The sequence below is a fragment of the Notamacropus eugenii genome, chromosome 5 (assembly GCF_028372415.1).
Source record: "Notamacropus eugenii isolate mMacEug1 chromosome 5, mMacEug1.pri_v2, whole genome shotgun sequence".
NCBI lineage: Eukaryota > Metazoa > Chordata > Mammalia > Diprotodontia > Macropodidae > Notamacropus > Notamacropus eugenii.
This window is the reverse complement of record NC_092876.1, coordinates 426,027,320-426,046,639: the sequence shown is the minus strand read 5'-3', so window position 1 is coordinate 426,046,639 and position 19,320 is coordinate 426,027,320. Positions and strand designations below refer to the sequence as shown.

Genomic DNA, 19,320 nt, shown 5'->3' with positions numbered 1-19,320 from the left:
AATGCAAATTATCATATGGAGATAGAAATGATAAAATTTGGTTGCTGAATAATGGACATGTGGACTAAGGGAGCATAAGGAGTTAAGGGTAATGCAAACTGGGAGCCTAGTAATATGGTGACACCCTCAATGAAAGGAGAAAAGTTCAAAGGAGTAGGTTTGGGGAGGGAAATAATAAGTTCTATTTTGAATTTATTGAGTTTGAATCATCGATGGACCATCCAGTTTGAAATGTTCAACAGACATTTGGTGACATAGGACTAGATATTGGTTGCACCTAGAGCTAGATATATAGATCTGAGAGTCATCTATATGGAAATGTAAGTCATGGAAGCTGATGAGGTCACCATAAAATGGAATGTAAAAAGAAGAGGACCTAAGTTTTACCTTAGATTGGAACTACCAACAGTTAGGGAGCATCATATCTATGACGAATAATCAAAGGAGACTGAGAAGGAGTGGTCAGCCAAGTAAAAGGACAACCAAGAGAGATGTCGCAAAAACCCAGAGAAGAGAGGAGACCCAAGAAGTATACAGATTGAGGAAATATATCTGATTTGACAATTAAGGGATCATTGGTAAGAGACAGTGGCACCGTGCGTAGAGAATTGGGTTCAGCTCTCATCTCTGACACATACTGGCTCCATGACCCTAGACAAATCATTTACTCTCTCATGCCCACAAGCAGCTGTTGAGACCACAGCTGAGGCCGTGGCTTCAGCTGAACCCAGACCAATTCTTTTCCTCCACCTGTTTTTGCCCTACTCAGAATGGTTTTTATGTTGTAAATAAAATTTTTTAGAACCATTCTTAGTTTAGGCAGAGCCCAGATTTGGCTCAAGAAAAGTAGCTTGTCAACCCCTTGTCTAGACTATGAATTGCAGATAAGGTGTTGACCAACATTAATAAAGTTCCTCACAGGAACCTCCATATGCTGATGAAATCACAGATCTAACTAATAAAAACAAAAGAAACTACTGGTAACTTTGGAGAGAATAAATTCTCTTAAGTGGTGAGATTAGAAGCCAGATTGCAAAGGGCTAAGAAATGAGAGAAGAAGAAATGAAAACTCTCAGAATAGGCAGGTTATTTTTAGGATTTTGGAGTCCTTGAATTCATGGTATCTGATAAATCAGCAAGACAGGGTGATGAGAAACAGACTTACAGAGAGTAACAGACAGAGACACACACAGAGACAGGGAGAAAAGCATAGAGCAGAGCCTTGGAGTATCCACGGTGAGGGAGTGGGCCATGGATGATGAACAAGTAAAACAGACTGAAAAGGAAACCAGTAAAGAATAGTATGTTTAAACATTTCACTAAGTCTTAAGTAGGTTAGAATTTAAGGCAAGGCAAAAAAGCATATACTATAATGATTTAAACATAGATTCTGTCCAAGATTTTTCTCAAATCATGTATATAAAGCCTGAGTGTACATGTTCTAGAATGGCATGATAGTGGTGTTATGATGATGCATGATATTGACATTATTTTTCAATATTTGTCTTTTTTTTTTTTTTTAAAATGTCCTGGGGGTAGGAAGCAGGGGGAGAGAGGAGGGGAAAGTACTGCCTCTATTTGGACCAATATGTCACTAAATCTATAATGTTAATCTATAGCCAGTAGTCACATTAGAGATAATTGTAAAATTTAGCCAAAACCAAATTAAGCATATACTAACTCAAATTTCACTTCATTTGCCCATATTGTATTAAATAATTACCATTTCACACTCTGTCAGTCAGTTTATCATGTTAGTATCACTTTTGTTGGTTTTTATATTAACTTATTTTCATTTTAGAAAGTGGATGTATTTATATAGGAGTTAGAAATATCTAATAATTTTGTTCATTACTTCATATACCCCTTTTACCGTTTAGAAAATTCTGATCTAATCCAACCCTTTTATTTTGTAGATGAGAAAACAAATATCTAGAGGAATTAATTAGTTTGTCCATAATTACACAGCTAGATAGTTTGAATTTTTTAAAAAAAAAGAATTATAAATTATCGATGAATTTATATCACATGAAGAGGTTAGAAGAAATCATTGAAGCAAATGAACTCTCCAAAACTCCTGGTAAAAAAAAGTTTCCCTAAAAAAGGTATCATAGGATGAAAAGTTTGGGCTTACCCATGCTGAAGGGTTGCAAGAACAAAGAGAAATAGGAGAAAGAAGGATAAAAAGTAAAAAGGAGAGAATTTAGATCATTTGGGGAGAGGCATGCAGGGTGGTCTACTTTTATACAAGGTAATGAGTAGTCTACTATTATACAAGTCAGATGTTATAGAGGTGGATGAATCTCCAAAAGGGAGGGCCACCATCCAGGACCATGCACAATATCGTCGGACGTCCTTATCTTTGACAGCCTCTCTTGGCTTTTAACTTTTTCCAGGTAACTGATTCCACCCATTCAGCAAACTCCTTCCACCACAGGCTCCAGGTGACTCAGACTTCCTTGTGACCCAGGCAGGTCACATGGGCCTATTAATGAATGGTAAAGATCTTTCCACCTAAATTACCATTATAGGAGGGAGAAAGGAAGAGGAGAAAATTTAAAACTTATGGAAGTGATTGTTGAAAATTGAAAACAAATAAATAAATAAATTTGAGGAGAAAAAAATAAAATAAAATCCTAATCCAATAAAAAAATAAAAATCAAAAAAGAATGAAAACTGAAAAAAATAAAAGATACTTCATATATCTGGAAAAATCCATTTATATACACCACTCATTACTCCCAAAATTCCAGCTAAATGAAATGTTTCTGTATGTGAAAGTAAAAACATTAATAACAACTCCTTATATAGTACTTCAAAGTTTACAAAAAAACACCCAGCCTGGTAAGTTAGGTAGTGCAAATATGATCTCCATTTTACAAAAACAACAGTGTGAAACTGAAACAGAAAAGATAAATGTCTATGGTCACAGAACTAGTGAGTGTCAGAACGAAGACAGACAATTCCAGCACTCTTTCCATTTTACCATACCACCATGTCTGAGACTATTTATTAAATCAGCCATAAGAATTTGATGAAAAATAATTACTATGAAGATCTCTTTTGGTGACTTCCCCACAGGCATGACTTGCCAACTTTCACCAGCTCAGGATAGCATTCATTTTTGCCATAATGGTAGTTCATAATAGCAATGATGTACATTGACATGCTATGCATGTCATATTTAATATTTATACTGAAGGCTGACTTGACCACTGCTTGCCTTATTTTAGGTCTAAGGATTTATTCTCATTTGCTTTCCTTATGTTACCTATCTTGGTGGACAATGAAATGTTGTGTGATTTTCCTTTGTTCTCCCATTTAGCCATCATTGGACCTCCTGAAATACAAATAGAATCACTGGCTGGTTCTTTACATTTACACTTCTCAAGTCCTAAAGTTGAAAATGAGCCTGACATGTGGACTTTAAAAGAGTATTATTACACATGGACTTACAAAGTACAATACTGGAAAAATGATACCAATGATAAGGTAAGTTGGGGGTTTTGCCTCTCTTTTGCAGAATTATTGAGGTTTCTCTTGTAGGGAGCCCTATTTCAAGCTAATCTGGTCATTCAAGTTCAAAATTAGAATGAAATTAAACTGTGTAGATAGACTATCTACAAGGCAAAAGGATTTACATTGCCATAGAAGAAAAAGAATATTCAGCAAAGACACAGCATTGTTTCAGGTAGACAGGGTCTCTCTTGTCTCCATACAGGAATGTATCAGATGAGCAGGATGTGGTAACTAGTATGGCAATGAGACATCTACCAAGTCTGAGGGCTGCAGACTCCTCATGAGCTTTCTCATGCCCTTAATGAACTAAGAAGCTGTGTCAAGTCTCAAGTCTGAGCCCCAAGATCAATCAAGCATCAGAAACAGCTTCCTTGCCTTTTAGGGGGGAAAAATTAAATTGGTCAAACCTATGTAGCTATATCTAGCTATATTAATTATGTCAAATATTTTAAAGTAATTAAAAACTATGCTCTCAAAAAAATTATCTTTAAAATGGAAAGAAAAAGCACTCCAGATCATTTTGGTGTGATGTAGGTCCTGCTATTCAAACCAGGGAGAGACAAAACAGAGAAAGAGACCAATCTCATTAATGAATAGTAATGCACATTTTTTTAAAAAGGTTCTCATAAATAGAGTTGATTGAGTTGTGGGTTTGTTGTTGGTTTTTTGTTTTTGGCATACAGAACTCCTAGGTGAGGAAATTCTCTTTATTAATGCAGGTCAGCACCTTATCTGCTTCTTGGAATATTAGAGAGTTGTCTATGGCACTGAGAGGTTAAGTGATTTTGCCCAAGGTAAATTAAACAGTATGTGTCAGATATGAAACTTATATTTTAAAAATAAAATAAAATTTAAGTTATTTGTGAAGATACCTGTGCATCCACATTGTTCCTTTAAGATAAGTTTCCCCTTTTCTTCCTCATTAGAATTATTTCTTTTTGCATCTTCAGAATTTCTTCCTGAATTCAAGGTTGCTTCTGTATCATTTAAAACCAACCTGCCTCTTAGAGCCAGAAAATAATCCACTATGACCAGATTGCTTTCATAACAGTAATGCATAAATAATTAACTGTTAAAGAAAATTGTCATAATTACACAATCAAGGATAATAGAAGGTACATGATTATTTCAATAAATGCAAAGTATCTTTCAATATACTACAGCATTCATTCATGTTTTAAAAAAAACCTAAAAAGGATTATAAGGCTTTTCATTAATATGATCAAAAACACAAACTCATTGTTTACCATGTCTACCGGTACAAACAGGAGGAAATCGGATACACTGTCTCTGCCCACTATTATTTGACATAGCTCTAAAAAAGTTCTAGAAATAATATACTTCAATAAGATTAAAGAGCATCGTCATCGAAAGGAAAACAAAATCATCCTTATTTGAAGATGATGTGATCACATACTTTAAAAACACCCAAAAAAAACCTGTAACTAAGTTAATTCACAGGATTAGTAGCTCATACCATAGAACTTGGTCACACAGAAAAGTCATTAACATTTATTGTAATATGAGGAAGGAGGAAAGCACACTAATCCACATGGTAGAGCTGTGAAGTGAGTTAATTCTGAATCTCAATTAGGAAGTATGCAGGAAAATGAATAAACTAGTTTGTCCATAAGTTTTCACCCAGAAATTCCAGTGCTAGGCATATAACCAGACGAAGTCAAAGACAGAAACAAAGATCCATTATCTACCAAAATACTCATAGTACCACTCTTTGTGGTAGCAAAAAACCAGAAATGAAGTGGCTAGCCATTAACTGCAGAACCACTGAAAAAATACTGCGATGTTTAAATGAAGTAGAACATTGTTATGCAGTAAGAGAAGATGAATATGAGGAATTTAAAGAAACATGGAAAGATTTATGTGAACGCAACAAAATAAGCAGAACCAAGAGAAAAATATATACAACCCTAATGTATAAACATAAGAAAAAGTTAACTAAAAAAAATCAAATTTTGAGTCATTGAAAAACCAGTAAGGGTCCCAGAGAGCACATAGCTCTCCCACTCTTGGGACAGAGTAGGACACATCTTGAACATGTTGTCAGATCTAGTAGTAGATATCAAAAGATGCTGTGCTCTTTGAGCAAAGTGGAATTAAGACAGCAAAAAGTAAACGTGGGATGTGCAAATGTGGGATATCCACCCCAAGTATTCATACAGACTATGTGTGCCCAACCTGTGGTAGAGCGTACCAAGCTTGTATTGGTCTGATCAGCCACAGTTGGACACACTGAAATTTCACTTTACAATGGAGATGTCATTTTGGTCCTCTTTGAAGACGAAGGACAACAACCAGTAGATATTATTGCTTAATTATTTTCCTTTGTCACAAAGTAGAGCTTAATCAAGAGTAGAAAGACAAAATGATAAGGATGCAAAGACAATAGATATCAATAAAATAAAATCTACATTGGTTGCTAAGATCCATATGTGTCCATATTGTTCACTTGAAAAAGTTCTGCCCCTCTTTTCTTCATCAGAATTATTTCTCTTTTTTAGCTTTAGCATTTTGTTATTGAGAATCATACCTATTTTCTCTCTGAACCCATTATTATCCACTCTCTCAAATTCTAGGGTGCTTGTCAAACTAAACTCAACTTTCCTATCTTCCTCATTTATTAAATCTAAGATGGAGTGGTCACTATTGTGGCAACTAGTTGCTCTTTGTTGGTTAGAATCAGATTAAGAAGATCAGTGAGTGAGGGATAATATATTATGTGTATTTACCTTGCAAAGTGAAAGAAACAAATTTGACCTCTTGACATATTAAGGGAGTAGAATGCTGATCAAGAATCATTACCAGTTAAATGAGGTGCTCCTAGAGAGAAGTGGGATATAGTAATCACTTTAATACTTGTCCTAGTATGTCTTATAAGAATTGAGTATGTGTTATAACTGGTCATTGCAAAATTAAATTGTTCTTGATCTGTGTCATTTTCCTTCTGTTCATCTTCAATTTTAGTTGGAAAAAACTGTCCCACATGACTCTGAAGTCCTTACTGATCTGGATCCTTGGACGGTTTATTGTGTTCAAGTTCAGGGGTTTGTAACTGATACGAACAAAAGTGGAGAATGGAGCCAGCCTATCTGTGCTGAAACAACAGATAATGGTAAGTGTTGCATGAATTTTCTTATCAATTCAACCAGCTAATGCCAGTTAAACCAGCATAATTCTTATTATACAGTACAGGTTTTATTATAATCAGAGTGTAATATTCTCTGCGAGCAGTCAAAGAGGAATGTTTCGTTCACAATTCAGCTAACAATATTTATACAGAAAAAAAAGACAGTTGCTCATTGTGGCTGGTTACAAAAAGGAAATAAAGTATACTTGTTAAGGAAATTGTGTATCATTAGCTACAAGAGATAGTTGTATCCTTGTTATTACAGATATTAGGCTAAATGATGGAGGGTAATATTCCAAAGACTCCGAAATACTTCTTTTTTTAGCAATTAAGTCTTTTTGCACAAATTGAAGGAGGAGAGAAGACATTGAAGGAAAACAGTTGCTGCATATGGTCTTACAGTTCATACAGAGATCATACACACAGCAAACTAGTGAATATAGGACAAAGTGGAGACAGTCATTCACTCCAAAAATTTCACTTTCCATATAATTCTAAAATGTTAGCTCTATAATTTTGCCATCTTTGAGATTTCTATTGCTTTACCCAGGTTTTAAAAGAATCATAGTCTCAGACATAGTCCAGTATCCTCCCTAATTTAGAACTCTACAATATCCCCAACAAGTGGTTATCTAACGTCTTCTCAAATATTTCCAAGAAATGAGAGTTCACTTCTTTCCAAGGTGGCCCATTCATTTTTAGACCTTTCTCAATTCTTAGAATGATATTTATTTATATTAAGCTAAGGCCTATGATATCCACTCATTGGACTTCATTCTACCCATTGAAGCTATAGTGAGTACATTTAAATCTTCCATTTGGCAGTCCTTCATGTATTTAGAGATAACTGTCATACCTCCTCCAGTTCTTCTATATTTGCACACCCCTAGTTCCCTCAGTCATTTTTTCTTATGATCAGCTGTTTGGATTGTCTCCCATCCTGGCTGCCCTCTCATGTGGGCAGAAATCCATCTGCTCTTGCCTCCACCAAAAAAACCTCTCAAACATGAATTTGGAAGATTGGCTTTTCTCTCAGCTGATACGTAGAAAATAGAGACAGACAACAGCTTTGCACAGCTTTCTTTCCTATGGAGGCATGCTGGGAAAAGTAGCCCACTTGTATTCAGCAGGTATGAGGAGCCTCCAAGGAAGTGATACAATCCTTATGTACTCCTAAGGGGAGCTTCTCTCTGTTAGATGGTGGCTTGAACCTGACCTTCACTGTGGCCTGACCCAAATTTCTTCCCACTACAATCTACTCTTAGAACCTTTGCCTTGCATGATCTGTGCAGCCAGGGTCACTAATTGCCACAAATGTTGGGGAGGGCTTAAGAAATTGTTTAGCACCCAATGTCAATACTCAAATCTCACACCCAATACTGTAAACATGTGGCATAATTCAAAATGCTGCCAGTTCTGCTGTCATTCGACATACACATTCCTAAAAAATCACCACGCTGTGCAAAATGATGCAATAAAAATCCAAGGGCTTATGAGAAAAGTGGGTTTAGGAGAACAACATTCAAATACTTCATCATTGACGTATTTCTTAAAAGGGGATAAGAACCCAATAAAACAGCATGCTGAGTGTGTTCTTGAGGGGGTCATTCTGTTTTATACATTATCTAAATAAATATGTAAATACTATACTAAAAATGTGGCCTACGGCTGCCCTTGGCTTGTGTCCCCAGTTCCCAAAGGTTTGGGCTGGCAAAGTGGACAGCTACAGTTAAGAGGGTGGCCTCAGTGGGCCACAACTCCGGGAGGGGATGAGCACAGCAGAAGGTGGTGGGTTTGTGGGTAGACTGCATAGGTGCGTACCAGTTATCTTCTATCTACCAGAAGATATACAATAAATGACACTTTACCTTGGAAAAGACTTGGTTTGTTTGTGTAACAGAAGAATTGCAATTTATGACTTATGGTGAAGTGCTGAGATTTTCTGCAATCTGTTTCTCCCAGACAAAATTGCACATGAGCAAATGAAAAATTTGAGTTATATTCATCTAACTCCTACTATATGAATTGTGTTGGAATAGATTTGCATTTTTAAAACAAGTGTTATAGCAGTATAGGTTAAATACACTCTGGTTGCTGGCTGAGATGGAGGCACCAAACACGAACATCAGCCATAAGATCTGTCTGGAGAGGTGTGTGTAGAGAACACCCTTTGTGGTTGGTTCTGGAAAACTGGCTGGTATTAGAAGTACCCCCTCAAGAACACCCACTCAGTGTTCCTAATTTCAAGGGCCGTCTCCCAGAGTTCTGTCTTCTGACATCCCTTTACCCAAACTTGTTTCTCGGTACTCTTCTAGATTCCCTCTTGTCCCATCACGTAGATCCTAGGAACTAAAGAGAAACACGTTCCTCCACGTTCAGTCAGTAAATAAGTAAATAACCGTCTGTAAGTGTCTAATGTGTTTCACACACAGTACTATATGAATAGAGAAAATGACAATCCCTGCCCTTGAGAAGCTCCCAATTTAAGCAGGGAAAGCAACACATAAAAAGTAGCTGAAAAACCAGGAAGAAGGGTTACCCAGGTGTGGACGTGATGAGAAATGGGTATGAGAGAATGATAAAGATATGCAGCCAGGTGGGAAATAGAGATAGCTGCCCTGGAAATGGAAACTGAGAAGATGGAGAGAGGAAAGACGAGGTACTGAGTGGGCAGAAGTTTCAGAGTTGAGTTTCAGAGTTGAGTTTCAGAGTTTTGCAGGAAGATTTGCACTGGAAACAATGAAATCCAGGAGATCAGCCATATTTCTACTTGTAGCATTTCAGCTCAAAGTACAGGAGGACCACTGGAGGGCAGAACATTCAGGGCCTCTTTTTCTTGCCTGACGATTTCTTCAGTTCCAGTCCTAAATCACATTTAGGTTTGTGATGATACCCGTTAGGTTTGTGAGCAGGGCAATCACCATGTCCTAACTCAACCAGCTAAGGTTTCCAGCTTCTTAAAACTTGCTATGAGGAAAGGATGCATTTAAGCTAAACTTTGAAGATAGAATTTTAATGATCAGAGATTGTCATAAGGTTAGAGAGAGTCAAGCGAAGTGGGGAGGGAAAAATGAGGGCAAGGACAGATGAGAGCAGTAAGAAATAGTCCAGGTATAGCAAACAGTAAGAAAAAAAGACACTCAGGTATGAAAGCAAGGTGCAAGATGTGTATGAAATATGGAGAAATCATCCAGTTTGGTAGGAACAGAGATTATATGAAGAGAGGAGTATGAGGTAAAACTTTCTTCTCCTGTCCATTCAGACCTAGCCCTCCAGCTTTTCCATTAAATTTCTATTAATGGTCTTTCTTGTATACCTGCTCTTAGTTAAAATGAAAATTACCAGTATTGTACAGAATTGATAAGTAATGAATAAACCCATTCCTTGCCTCTCTGCTTTCTAGCTCTCTCTTCTTTCCTCTCAGATTGCTGATATGAGCTAAGCCATTTGTCTGGGTATAGTTTTTTTTTTCTAAATTCCTGGTTTCCCAATAATAAAAGTAAATATATTTTAAATAATGTAGTATAAGGTATGCTCTGGCTTTAAAATAGAAGGGGCCCGCTCTCCAAACTCACCTTGGCAGCAGCCGCAGATACAGCAGCAGCAGCATGTCCCACCGGAAGTTCTCTGCTCCCAGTCATGGCTCTCTGGGCTTCCTGCCTTGAAAGAGAAGCAGCAGGCACCGGGGGAAGGTTAAGAGCTTCCCCAAAGATGTTTCCTCCAAGCCCATCCATCTGACTGTCTTTCTGGACTACAAGGCAGGCATGACCCATATTGTTCGAGAGGTGGACAGGCCCGGCTCAAAGGTCAATAAGAAGGAAGTGGTTGAGGCTGTGACATCCTCCCATGGTCATTGTGGGCATTGTGGGTTACGTGCAAACCCCACCAGGCCTACGGAGCTTTAAAACCATCTTTGCTGAACACATCAATGATGAGTGTAAGAGGCACTTCTATAAGCATTGGCATAAGTCCAAGAAGAAGGCCTTCACCAAGGATTGCAAAAAGTGGCAAGCTGAGGATGGCAAAAAGCAGCTGGAGAAAGACTTGAGCAGCATGAAGAAGTACTGCCAGGTGATCCGCATCATTGCCCACACCCAGATGCGCCTGCTCCCTCTGAGGCAGAAGAAGTCTCACCTGATGGAGATCCAGGTGAATGGCAGTAGCGTGGCTGAGAAACTGGACTGAGCCCGTGAGAAGCTGGAGCAGCAGGTGCCCATGTCCACCATGTTTGGGCAAGACGAGATGATTGATGTCATTGGGGTGATGAAGGGCAAGGATTACAAAGGTGTCACTAGCCGCTGGCACACCAAGAAACTGCCCCGAAAAACCAATCGAGGACTGCATAAGGTGGCATGTATTGGAGCTTGGCATCCCGCCCGGGTAGCCTTCTCTATGGCTTGAGCTGGTCAGAAGGGCTACCACCATCGCACTGAGATCAACAAAAAGATCTACAAGATTGGCCAGGGCTACCAGATCAAGGATGGCAAACTGATAAAAAACAATGCATCCACAGATTATGATCTGTCCAACAAGAGCATCAATCCTCTGGGAGGTTTTGTCCACTATGGTGAAGTGACCAATGACTTTATCATGCTGAAAGGCTGTGTCGTTGGGACCAAGAAGCATGTCCTCACCCTGCGAAAGCCTCTGCTGGTACAGACCAAACGTCGTGCCCTGGAGAAGAATGATCTAAAGTTTATTGACACCACATCCAAATTTGGCCACGGTCGGTTCCAGACTGTGGAAGAGAAGAAAAGCTTTCATGAGACCACTCAAAAAGGACCAAGTCGCAAAAGAAGAAGCTGCCTGATGTTTCCAGACCAATTTGGAGCTGGTGGATTCTCAATAAATTTTTCACAATTAAAAAAAAAATAGAAGGGGCCCTATTAGTAGCCTCCACATGTAGAAGATAGGGGATTACATCTCAGAATGTAAAGGATTAATGCTCACGCTATAGATAATTCTGCATGTTTTCTTAAATGCAAAAGGATTTCCCCCTTCCCTTGACTCCAGTTCCTCTCAGCTTGGTATAGGTTTTAAAATACAAAATGATTCACATATATTATTTTATCAGTTTATTATAAATTGGCTCATTTTTTTCTTCAGGAAAATTTTGAACTATAATCTCTGTCTCATTTTCCATTGAGATTTTATCTCCTCATCTTCCTGTAGCCAAAGAAGAAAATACTTACATTATAGTTTACAATATATTTGTTGCATGAAATAGAAAGATAAAACCGTTTTTAGACTCCAAAGTGACTAAACCACTATCACTTCTACCAAGATCTGAACTTTTGAATGGGCTGAAAGATTTAAAATTGCTGAAAGATAGTGGAGTCTATGAGGTTGGCAGAGCACAACAGGAAAAGTCAACGTCAGATTCCCTCTTGTAGCCCCCTCCTCAGAGTTCATTCCCCCAACTTGCACTTGCAGAAACAGTTTGGATCCTTAGAGAACAATGTCTCTTGCTCCCCTAAGGATGACCCTGAGAGGTTGGGATTTCTAGTTCTGCAGTTCATGAGCTCCCTTCTGGTGTCCTCACCATTATCAGTCTGTTGGTTCTGGAGTCAGAAAGACCTGAGTTCAAATATGACCCCAGACACTTACTAGCTATATGACCTTGTGCAAGTCACTTGAGCCCTGCTTGTGTAAAACTGGAGACAGTAACAGCAAACTCTTCCAGTATCTTTGCCAAGAAAACCCCACAGACAGTTGGTTCACCAGTCACAAACAGTTGGATATGACTGGACTATTAGCTTTTAGAAAAGGGCTTTACTGAGAAGATGTAGAAAAACGAACAGTTAATAAATCATCCCTTCCCACACACACACCCCCCCCCCCACAAAAACTTAAGTTCCCTGGAGACACTGGACTCAAGTTTAAAGTGTAATAATAGTGAAGTACATGTAGAAAGAACGTGTGTGGCCAAGGGAGGTACCTACTAAATATTGGGTCTGGCAGTCTTTTTCTTTATGGAATCCTGATGAGATTTCCTTAGCTCAATGTGATGTATAAAAGGTTCAAGAGACATAGTTTCTGGGTAATTAATCATTTTATTAATTATTACCTTTGGCTATCTCTCCTAAATCCAAACAGGATCATGGTAGCTTCTTGACTCTTACATGCCCTTAGAAGAGGGGATATTCCCAACAAGTGGCAATCAACTTTGATTGATTAACATTTAATGAAAAGAATGGATATTGTAATGTGACATGGACCTATTTCTAATGAAGGGCTGGGGATGTGACTTTGGTTATGTCACTCACGGACAAAGAGAAATTATCTCCAGGAACAATATGCCCACTTTATACTCACCCATCCAGGATAAGCTACTCAACAGAAATTTTATCACCTTGAAGAAGAACTCCAGTTCATCTTTTCAACTCACCCTCAGTGGCTTCTCCCATTTGGTTGGAGGGCTGGAGTGTGGAGCACTTCAGTCCTCCCAAGTGTTCTTTAGACAACTCATGACTTTCCTGGTAACTCCATTCTCCATCAGCAGGCTTTGACTCTACCTGAAACATGCTCCCACTTCTGGCACCCTCTACCCTACCTCTCCCTCCTCTGGGCTTCAAGCTTCCTTTTGTGTGTTGTCTCCCCCTCTACCTACCCCCGTCACAGATTGTAAGTTCTTCGAGGTCAGGGATTGTCTCTTTTTCTTATTTGTATCCCTTGTGCTTAACACAGTTCCTGGCACCTTTTGTTCAGGGACTTTTCAGTCATATCCAACTCTTCAAGGCATGGGTTTTCCTGGTAGAGAGTGGTTTGCCATTTCCTTTTCCAGCTCATTTTACAGATGATGAATTGAGGTAAACAGGACTAAGTGACTTGCCCAGGATCACACAGCTAGTAAGTGTCTGAGACCAGATTTGAACTCCCTAGCACTGTCCCATCATTTATTGGATTGAATTCTCAAGTACTAACTTGAATTGGCACTTTCAAAGAAAATCAGTTAATTCCAAGTCTGTTGTTTCATTGTTACATTATAATAAATAAGGAGACACATTCTTATTCTTTGGATACAAAAAACATGTATGGAAACCAGCCTTTGAAAATATAAATGGGAAAAGCCTGCATCTTAACTTCCACTCTTGAGCTGGCTGCCCTCTCTCTTTACAATTTTTTCTGTATCTGCAATTGATGTCAGAAGATGTTTTCTAATGACTGTGAAAATAAACTTTGGAAAAATTGAATTCTTGAAAGAAATTCTGTCTTTCTCTCCCATAGGGTCACATCCATACTGGACTTATATTACTGTGCCCATTGTATCCATGATAGTGGTGTTAATGTTGGTGTTTGGTTGTTTCTGCATACTGTGGTACTTCTACAAAAAACTAAAATGTGCAGCCTTCCCTGGATATTCTTTTCCTCAGCATCTGAAAGAGGTATGTTTATATATATATATAATAAGAACATATATATACACACACACCCATATATACACATATACATGCATACAAATATATATGTGTGTGTGTGTGTGTATGTGAAATATTTAAGCAGTCCTCTTCCCTGTCTGTGTATTTACCTTATACGCATTGTTTCATAGATAGGTAAACTCTAGCCCTATAAAGTTATTTGCCCAGGATCACATCATGAATCCCAAATCTTTGCCTTTGTGTTCCAAAAGAAGATATATGCATTCCCTTGCTAGGGTTATCAACTTCCAAACAGTTGAAAATGACACATGCATGGTATGTTGATAACTCTGCCCTGCTGAAATGTGCAAATCAGCGAAGTCTATATTCAAGGTCAACATAAGGCAGACTTATGAAATAGGTAATTTGTCTTCCAAAACTCTCCACCTTCCCCTTCTTGACTCTTTCTCCTTACCCCCTTTGAATGGGTTTCTTTTTGTCCCAAATGTCCAGTGATGTAGTGGGAGTAATTTGCTAAATTAATCCATGTTCAGGTACTAGTCATTCTTTTTTTATAGCATTTTTTCAATTATATTTAAAGACAATTTTTAACCTTCATTTATACAAAGTGTTGAGTTCTGATCCTTTCTTCTTCCCTTTCTCACTTCCTAAAATGGTAAGCAATTTTATATGGGTTATATATATGCAAACATGTAAAACATTTTTCTATATTAGTCATAATTGGTACTAGCCATTCTTAATGACCTCCAATGTAAGGAGTATTTACATTTTAAAAGAAGCCTAGAAAAAATGTTTACCTCAAAGGAATAGCTGTCTAATTGTAGAGTGAGAAGATAGTGTTTTCTTGAATCTCCAATGATATGTTAAAATCTGCTCCATGCTTCTGGAAGGCCAAACTGTTTGCCCATAAATAAATGTTTTGATCCATATCCCCCAAGTACTGGATGCATTTGGCTAAAGAGCGATGTAGTCATTCCACCATCATAAACTGCAACATTAATAAAGGGGAGACCAGAGACACATTCTCTATCCTTTACATTGCTTAAATTCTAAAGGAAAAGATAGGTCAAATTTAAGTAGAAGGACCCAAAATTCATATCACATTCATAAAATCCTAGCATAGCTAACAGATAACCTGAGACATAGACAAGTAGTCAGGGAATGCCGAAGACATAAGAGCAAATGAAGCTTGGTGCAATCTAGCTTCAAACAGACCTCAAAAAGTGAGCTTTAGGCAGTATCAGAAAAGAAATTAGTCATTTCCTGAGAGGAAGCAGTAATTACCTGTTAGAGGAAGAGAATAAGAAGATGTACATGATTAGAGATGCTAGCAGAAACTAGAATAAAACTTGTTGTTGTTGTTCAGTTGTGTCTGGCTCTTTGTGACTTCATTTGGAGTTTTCATGGCAAAGATACTTTTCCAGTTCACTTTATAGATAATAAAACTGAGACAAATAAGGTTAAGTGACTTGCCCAGGGTCACACAGCTTGTAAGTGTCTAGGCCAGATTTGTCATCAAGAAAATGAGTCCTCCTGACTCCAGGTCCAGCACTATATCCAACGAGTCACCTGGCTGCCCGAGAAAGAAATTAATTAGGGCAAACAAAGTAAAAGAAGCAGCAGATTAATGTTATTGCTCTAGCTTTGGCGTAAGAATATTAAGTTGAAACATATAGCAATTGAGAACCACGGTAGGATTCAGAAAATAAGACAGTATAACTAAAGCAATTCTCTTTAAGAAGAGAATTATTCCATTGTATATAGGGAAACTAAAAGAAGAGAGAGGTGTTAAAGGCCAGAAGATAGGGTGAGCTGTGCAGAAACCTAGGCACGTAGGACTACTGGAACAGAAAATGAGGTAAGGGCTGTAAAAGTGTACAGAAAAAGGCAAGTGTATATGGAGGGAGGGAGGAAGGGAGGGAGAGAGAGAGAGAGAAAGAGAGAGAGAGAGAGCAACAGAGACAGAGAGAGCAACAGAGACAGAGAGAGAGCGCAACAGAGACAGAGAGAGAGACAGAGAGCAACAGAGACAGAGAGAGAGAGGGACAGAGAGAATGTGGGCACTGAAAAAGAGAACTGCACAGTCCATATAGCTTAGAGGACATGAGTGTTGGTGGTACTGTCAAAAGTATTAGGACATATGTTTTGGTTGGAAACCCTGAGGGTCTTCCTCTCCTGGATCATTTTTTTTTTTTAAGCTAGGTAAAGAGGCCAGTCTCTGCCTAATTTTTTATTAAGCCTTAATCACTGAATAGGTTTTACCTCATTCAAACTGAGACCTTTAAAAGAACTTAGCTTGAAAAGGCCAAGGTCCCCCACTGCATTCTGGGCCATCTCTAGTTGTCTTGATCTATATCTAGCCACTGATCCCAGATGACTCTGGAGGAGAAAGTGAGGCTGGTGACTTTGCACAGCCCTCCCTCATTTAAATCCAATTTACTTGCATGGCATGGCATCACCTCCCTAATGTTATGGTCATCTTTGAGAACAAAGAACAAATGACAGCAGGAAATTTGGGAGCTGCTAAGGACTTCAAGGGGTAAATGATACGCTTGATATTAGGCACATGAAGACTGCTAAGGAAAATTTTTAGTGATTGAAATAATAACTGATCTAAAAATTTAAGATCTTCTATCCGTAGCAGGGACTGTTTTTGTTTTTCCTTTGTTTCCCCAGTCCTTAGCACACTGTCTGCCACATAGTAAACAACTAATTAGTGCATATTACATAAAGAAAACCTAGCAAAGGAATGAACTTTATAAGGGGATGAAGACCAAAGGGTCTCAGGAATGACCTTATGGATGCAGTCATCTACAAGTAAACAAAGCAGAACCAAGAGAGGGCCAGAGCCTTCAGGGGATACATAAGCTAATTGTGGAGGATGCACAAAGGAAATCCTGCCCATCTGATAAGGCAAGTTTCTGGTAGATGCTACTCTACTGAAGCAGCTGCTGCAGCCTTCAACAGGCACTGGTTCCTCTCTCTGCTGCCCCACCCCAACGACCGCATTGGCAGCAGGTACAGATGCAGGCTGAGTGAGAAGATGAAGGGGAGGCGTCTTTACCCGAGTTTGCTCTCACCACCAGGGAAGATATCAAATTCCACTTCCTCCAAGCCAGTTAAGAGTGTATTTCTCAGAACTTTAGTATGAACCTACTGACTTTATGAAATGTAGAAGGGCTCTATTTTCTCAAAGTTCACTTGTTGTTTGCCTTTACTCTTTAAGAGAAATCGCAAGTAAAAAATCCTTAGTTGTATTAAGCCAGATGTAATTGCTGCCATCACCCTAGAACCATAAAATTTAGACCCTTCTTGCTTCCTGTCTTGCCCTTCCCCCACCTCCAGGAAGGCATGTTGGGAATCTTCTAGCTCAGTCCTCTCATTTTACTAATGAGAAAACTGAAGATCAGAAAGGTCTCTAGGTCATACAAGGTAGTAAGAGGCAGAATCCTCCAACCTGACCTGACCTGACCTGTGACCTGAATCCAGTGCTCATTCCATTGGATTGAATTTCTAAAAGGATTTTTAAATGGAATATAAGAAGTGGATTTTTTTTTTTAAAAAACTAACGAGGAAGGGATGGAAAATGAAAGAAATAAAGGAAAAAATTAAGAAGTCAAAACTTTTAAATGTTGCTACATATAGAACATTAGATGTTAAAGGAGAGAAAGCCATGAAGAATACAAAATATCACAAGCATTGAGCTTCAGAGTTGGAAAAGCCCAAGAAATAGCATATTCCAGCCTCGATAAGAAAACTCAGTTTTAGAGAGATTAAGTGACTTTTTGAAAGTCATGAAACTAGTCAAGATCAAATCAGGGTCCAGTACTCCTTCTACTGTATATTGTAACCCTAGCATTAATTAGTATTAATCACACAGCATCCTAATCAAGTCAAAAAATATTCTTGACTTTCAAGAGTAAACATTTTGGAGGGGGTGGGCAAGCAAGGTTAAAGTGACTTATCTAGGGTTACACAGCTAGTGTGTGAGGTCAGATTTGAACTCAGGTACTCCACTGCTCTATACACTGTACCAACCTAGCTGTCCCTAAAAGAATAAACATTTTGCATATAAGATTTATCCTAGATCATGTAGCAAACCTGTGGTAGACTAATTTAACAAATTAATTATTAATTAATAGACCTCAATATTTTCAGACAAACTAGTTCTGATTATAATCTTAGTAAGCCTTAATTTTTAAAATAGGAATGGATAAGGCATGATTTTTTTTTCTGTTTTCCTCCACAGTATTTGGAACAGCCTTCCTACAACATTTCATTTCTCTTGCCAGTATCTCCCAATGAGAGTGAATCCTTCGATAAGTTAAGTGTCATAGCAGAATCTGAAAACATCGGGCATGATACCACAGGTCCATGTGACTATCCAACAGAAGTAAAGCAACAATCTCTACTCTCTGGAGAAAAACAACACCTACCTGGTCATTGCACTCAGAGAGTTTGTCCAGTGTCATCCAAGTGAAGAACATGTCGTGAAATACAGAATTAGGCTTTCAGATCAAACTCTGACTCAAGAGCCTTCCTTCCATAACTGAATTGGTCATAATTTGAAATGATCATTTGGCAGAAAATCTTACATTATGGTTATTTCCCACTTGATAGGTCACTAATAGAAAACATAAAGGGTGTTTTTGAGATTTTTCTTTCACTAAAATACTTTTTTATCTATTCGATGCCAAACAAGTGACAAATTTAAGTAAAAATAAACATTTGAAGGAATGAATTCAACCGAGAGCCTCAGAAACCCTAACTAAAAATATGCTGTTCTAGGAGGGGGAAATCTTCAGTGCAATCTAATATTGTACAAAATACTAATATTTTTCAAAAAATTTTTTACTAGGAATATTTTTATATTTTTATTCTTGTAATATGAAAAATGCCATGTTAACTTGTATTTCTCTATTTAATTCAATATGTCAATATCACAACCTGTGTAATTATTATAAGGCTGAATAATTCAATTGTTACTGACATGGCCTCCTTCTCAGGGTTGTTTTAAGAATCCAGTGAAGAAACATTATATAAAATGTTTGTAGATGTGCAATATTACGTAAAGTTGAGCTACTGTTAAATGTCAGTTTGCAATATTTTGAAATGTATTTGATTTTGAATCAAAGAGGCAGGAGTTAAGAGGAGAAAAGCTCTAGTCACATTTCTTCTATTAATTTGCAATCTTAGGAACATGCCCTTCCCTTCCTTTGCTCATTTTGTTCCCTCTTCCAAAGAATACCTCCTTTCCCTAACTTGCAATCCTTGCTT

The 19,320-nt window shown here is 38.1% G+C and overlaps 1 protein-coding gene and 1 pseudogene across 1 annotated transcript in view; both read left to right on the top strand.

Annotated features, from left to right (window-relative positions):
• IL10RB (interleukin 10 receptor subunit beta) overlaps window positions 1-19,138 on the top strand; it is a 44,249-nt gene extending 25,111 nt beyond the window's left edge. The window contains exons 4-7 of the mRNA XM_072615047.1: window positions 3,326-3,492; window positions 6,502-6,649; window positions 13,892-14,049; window positions 18,293-19,138. Of these exons, the coding sequence (XP_072471148.1) occupies window positions 3,326-3,492; window positions 6,502-6,649; window positions 13,892-14,049; window positions 18,293-18,523 (704 nt within the window). The 3' untranslated portion in view covers window positions 18,524-19,138. The remainder of the gene's footprint in view (window positions 1-3,325; window positions 3,493-6,501; window positions 6,650-13,891; window positions 14,050-18,292) is intronic.
• Window positions 10,178-11,559, top strand: LOC140507105 (large ribosomal subunit protein uL3-like; annotated as a pseudogene).
• Window positions 19,139-19,320: the final 182 nt, after the last annotated feature.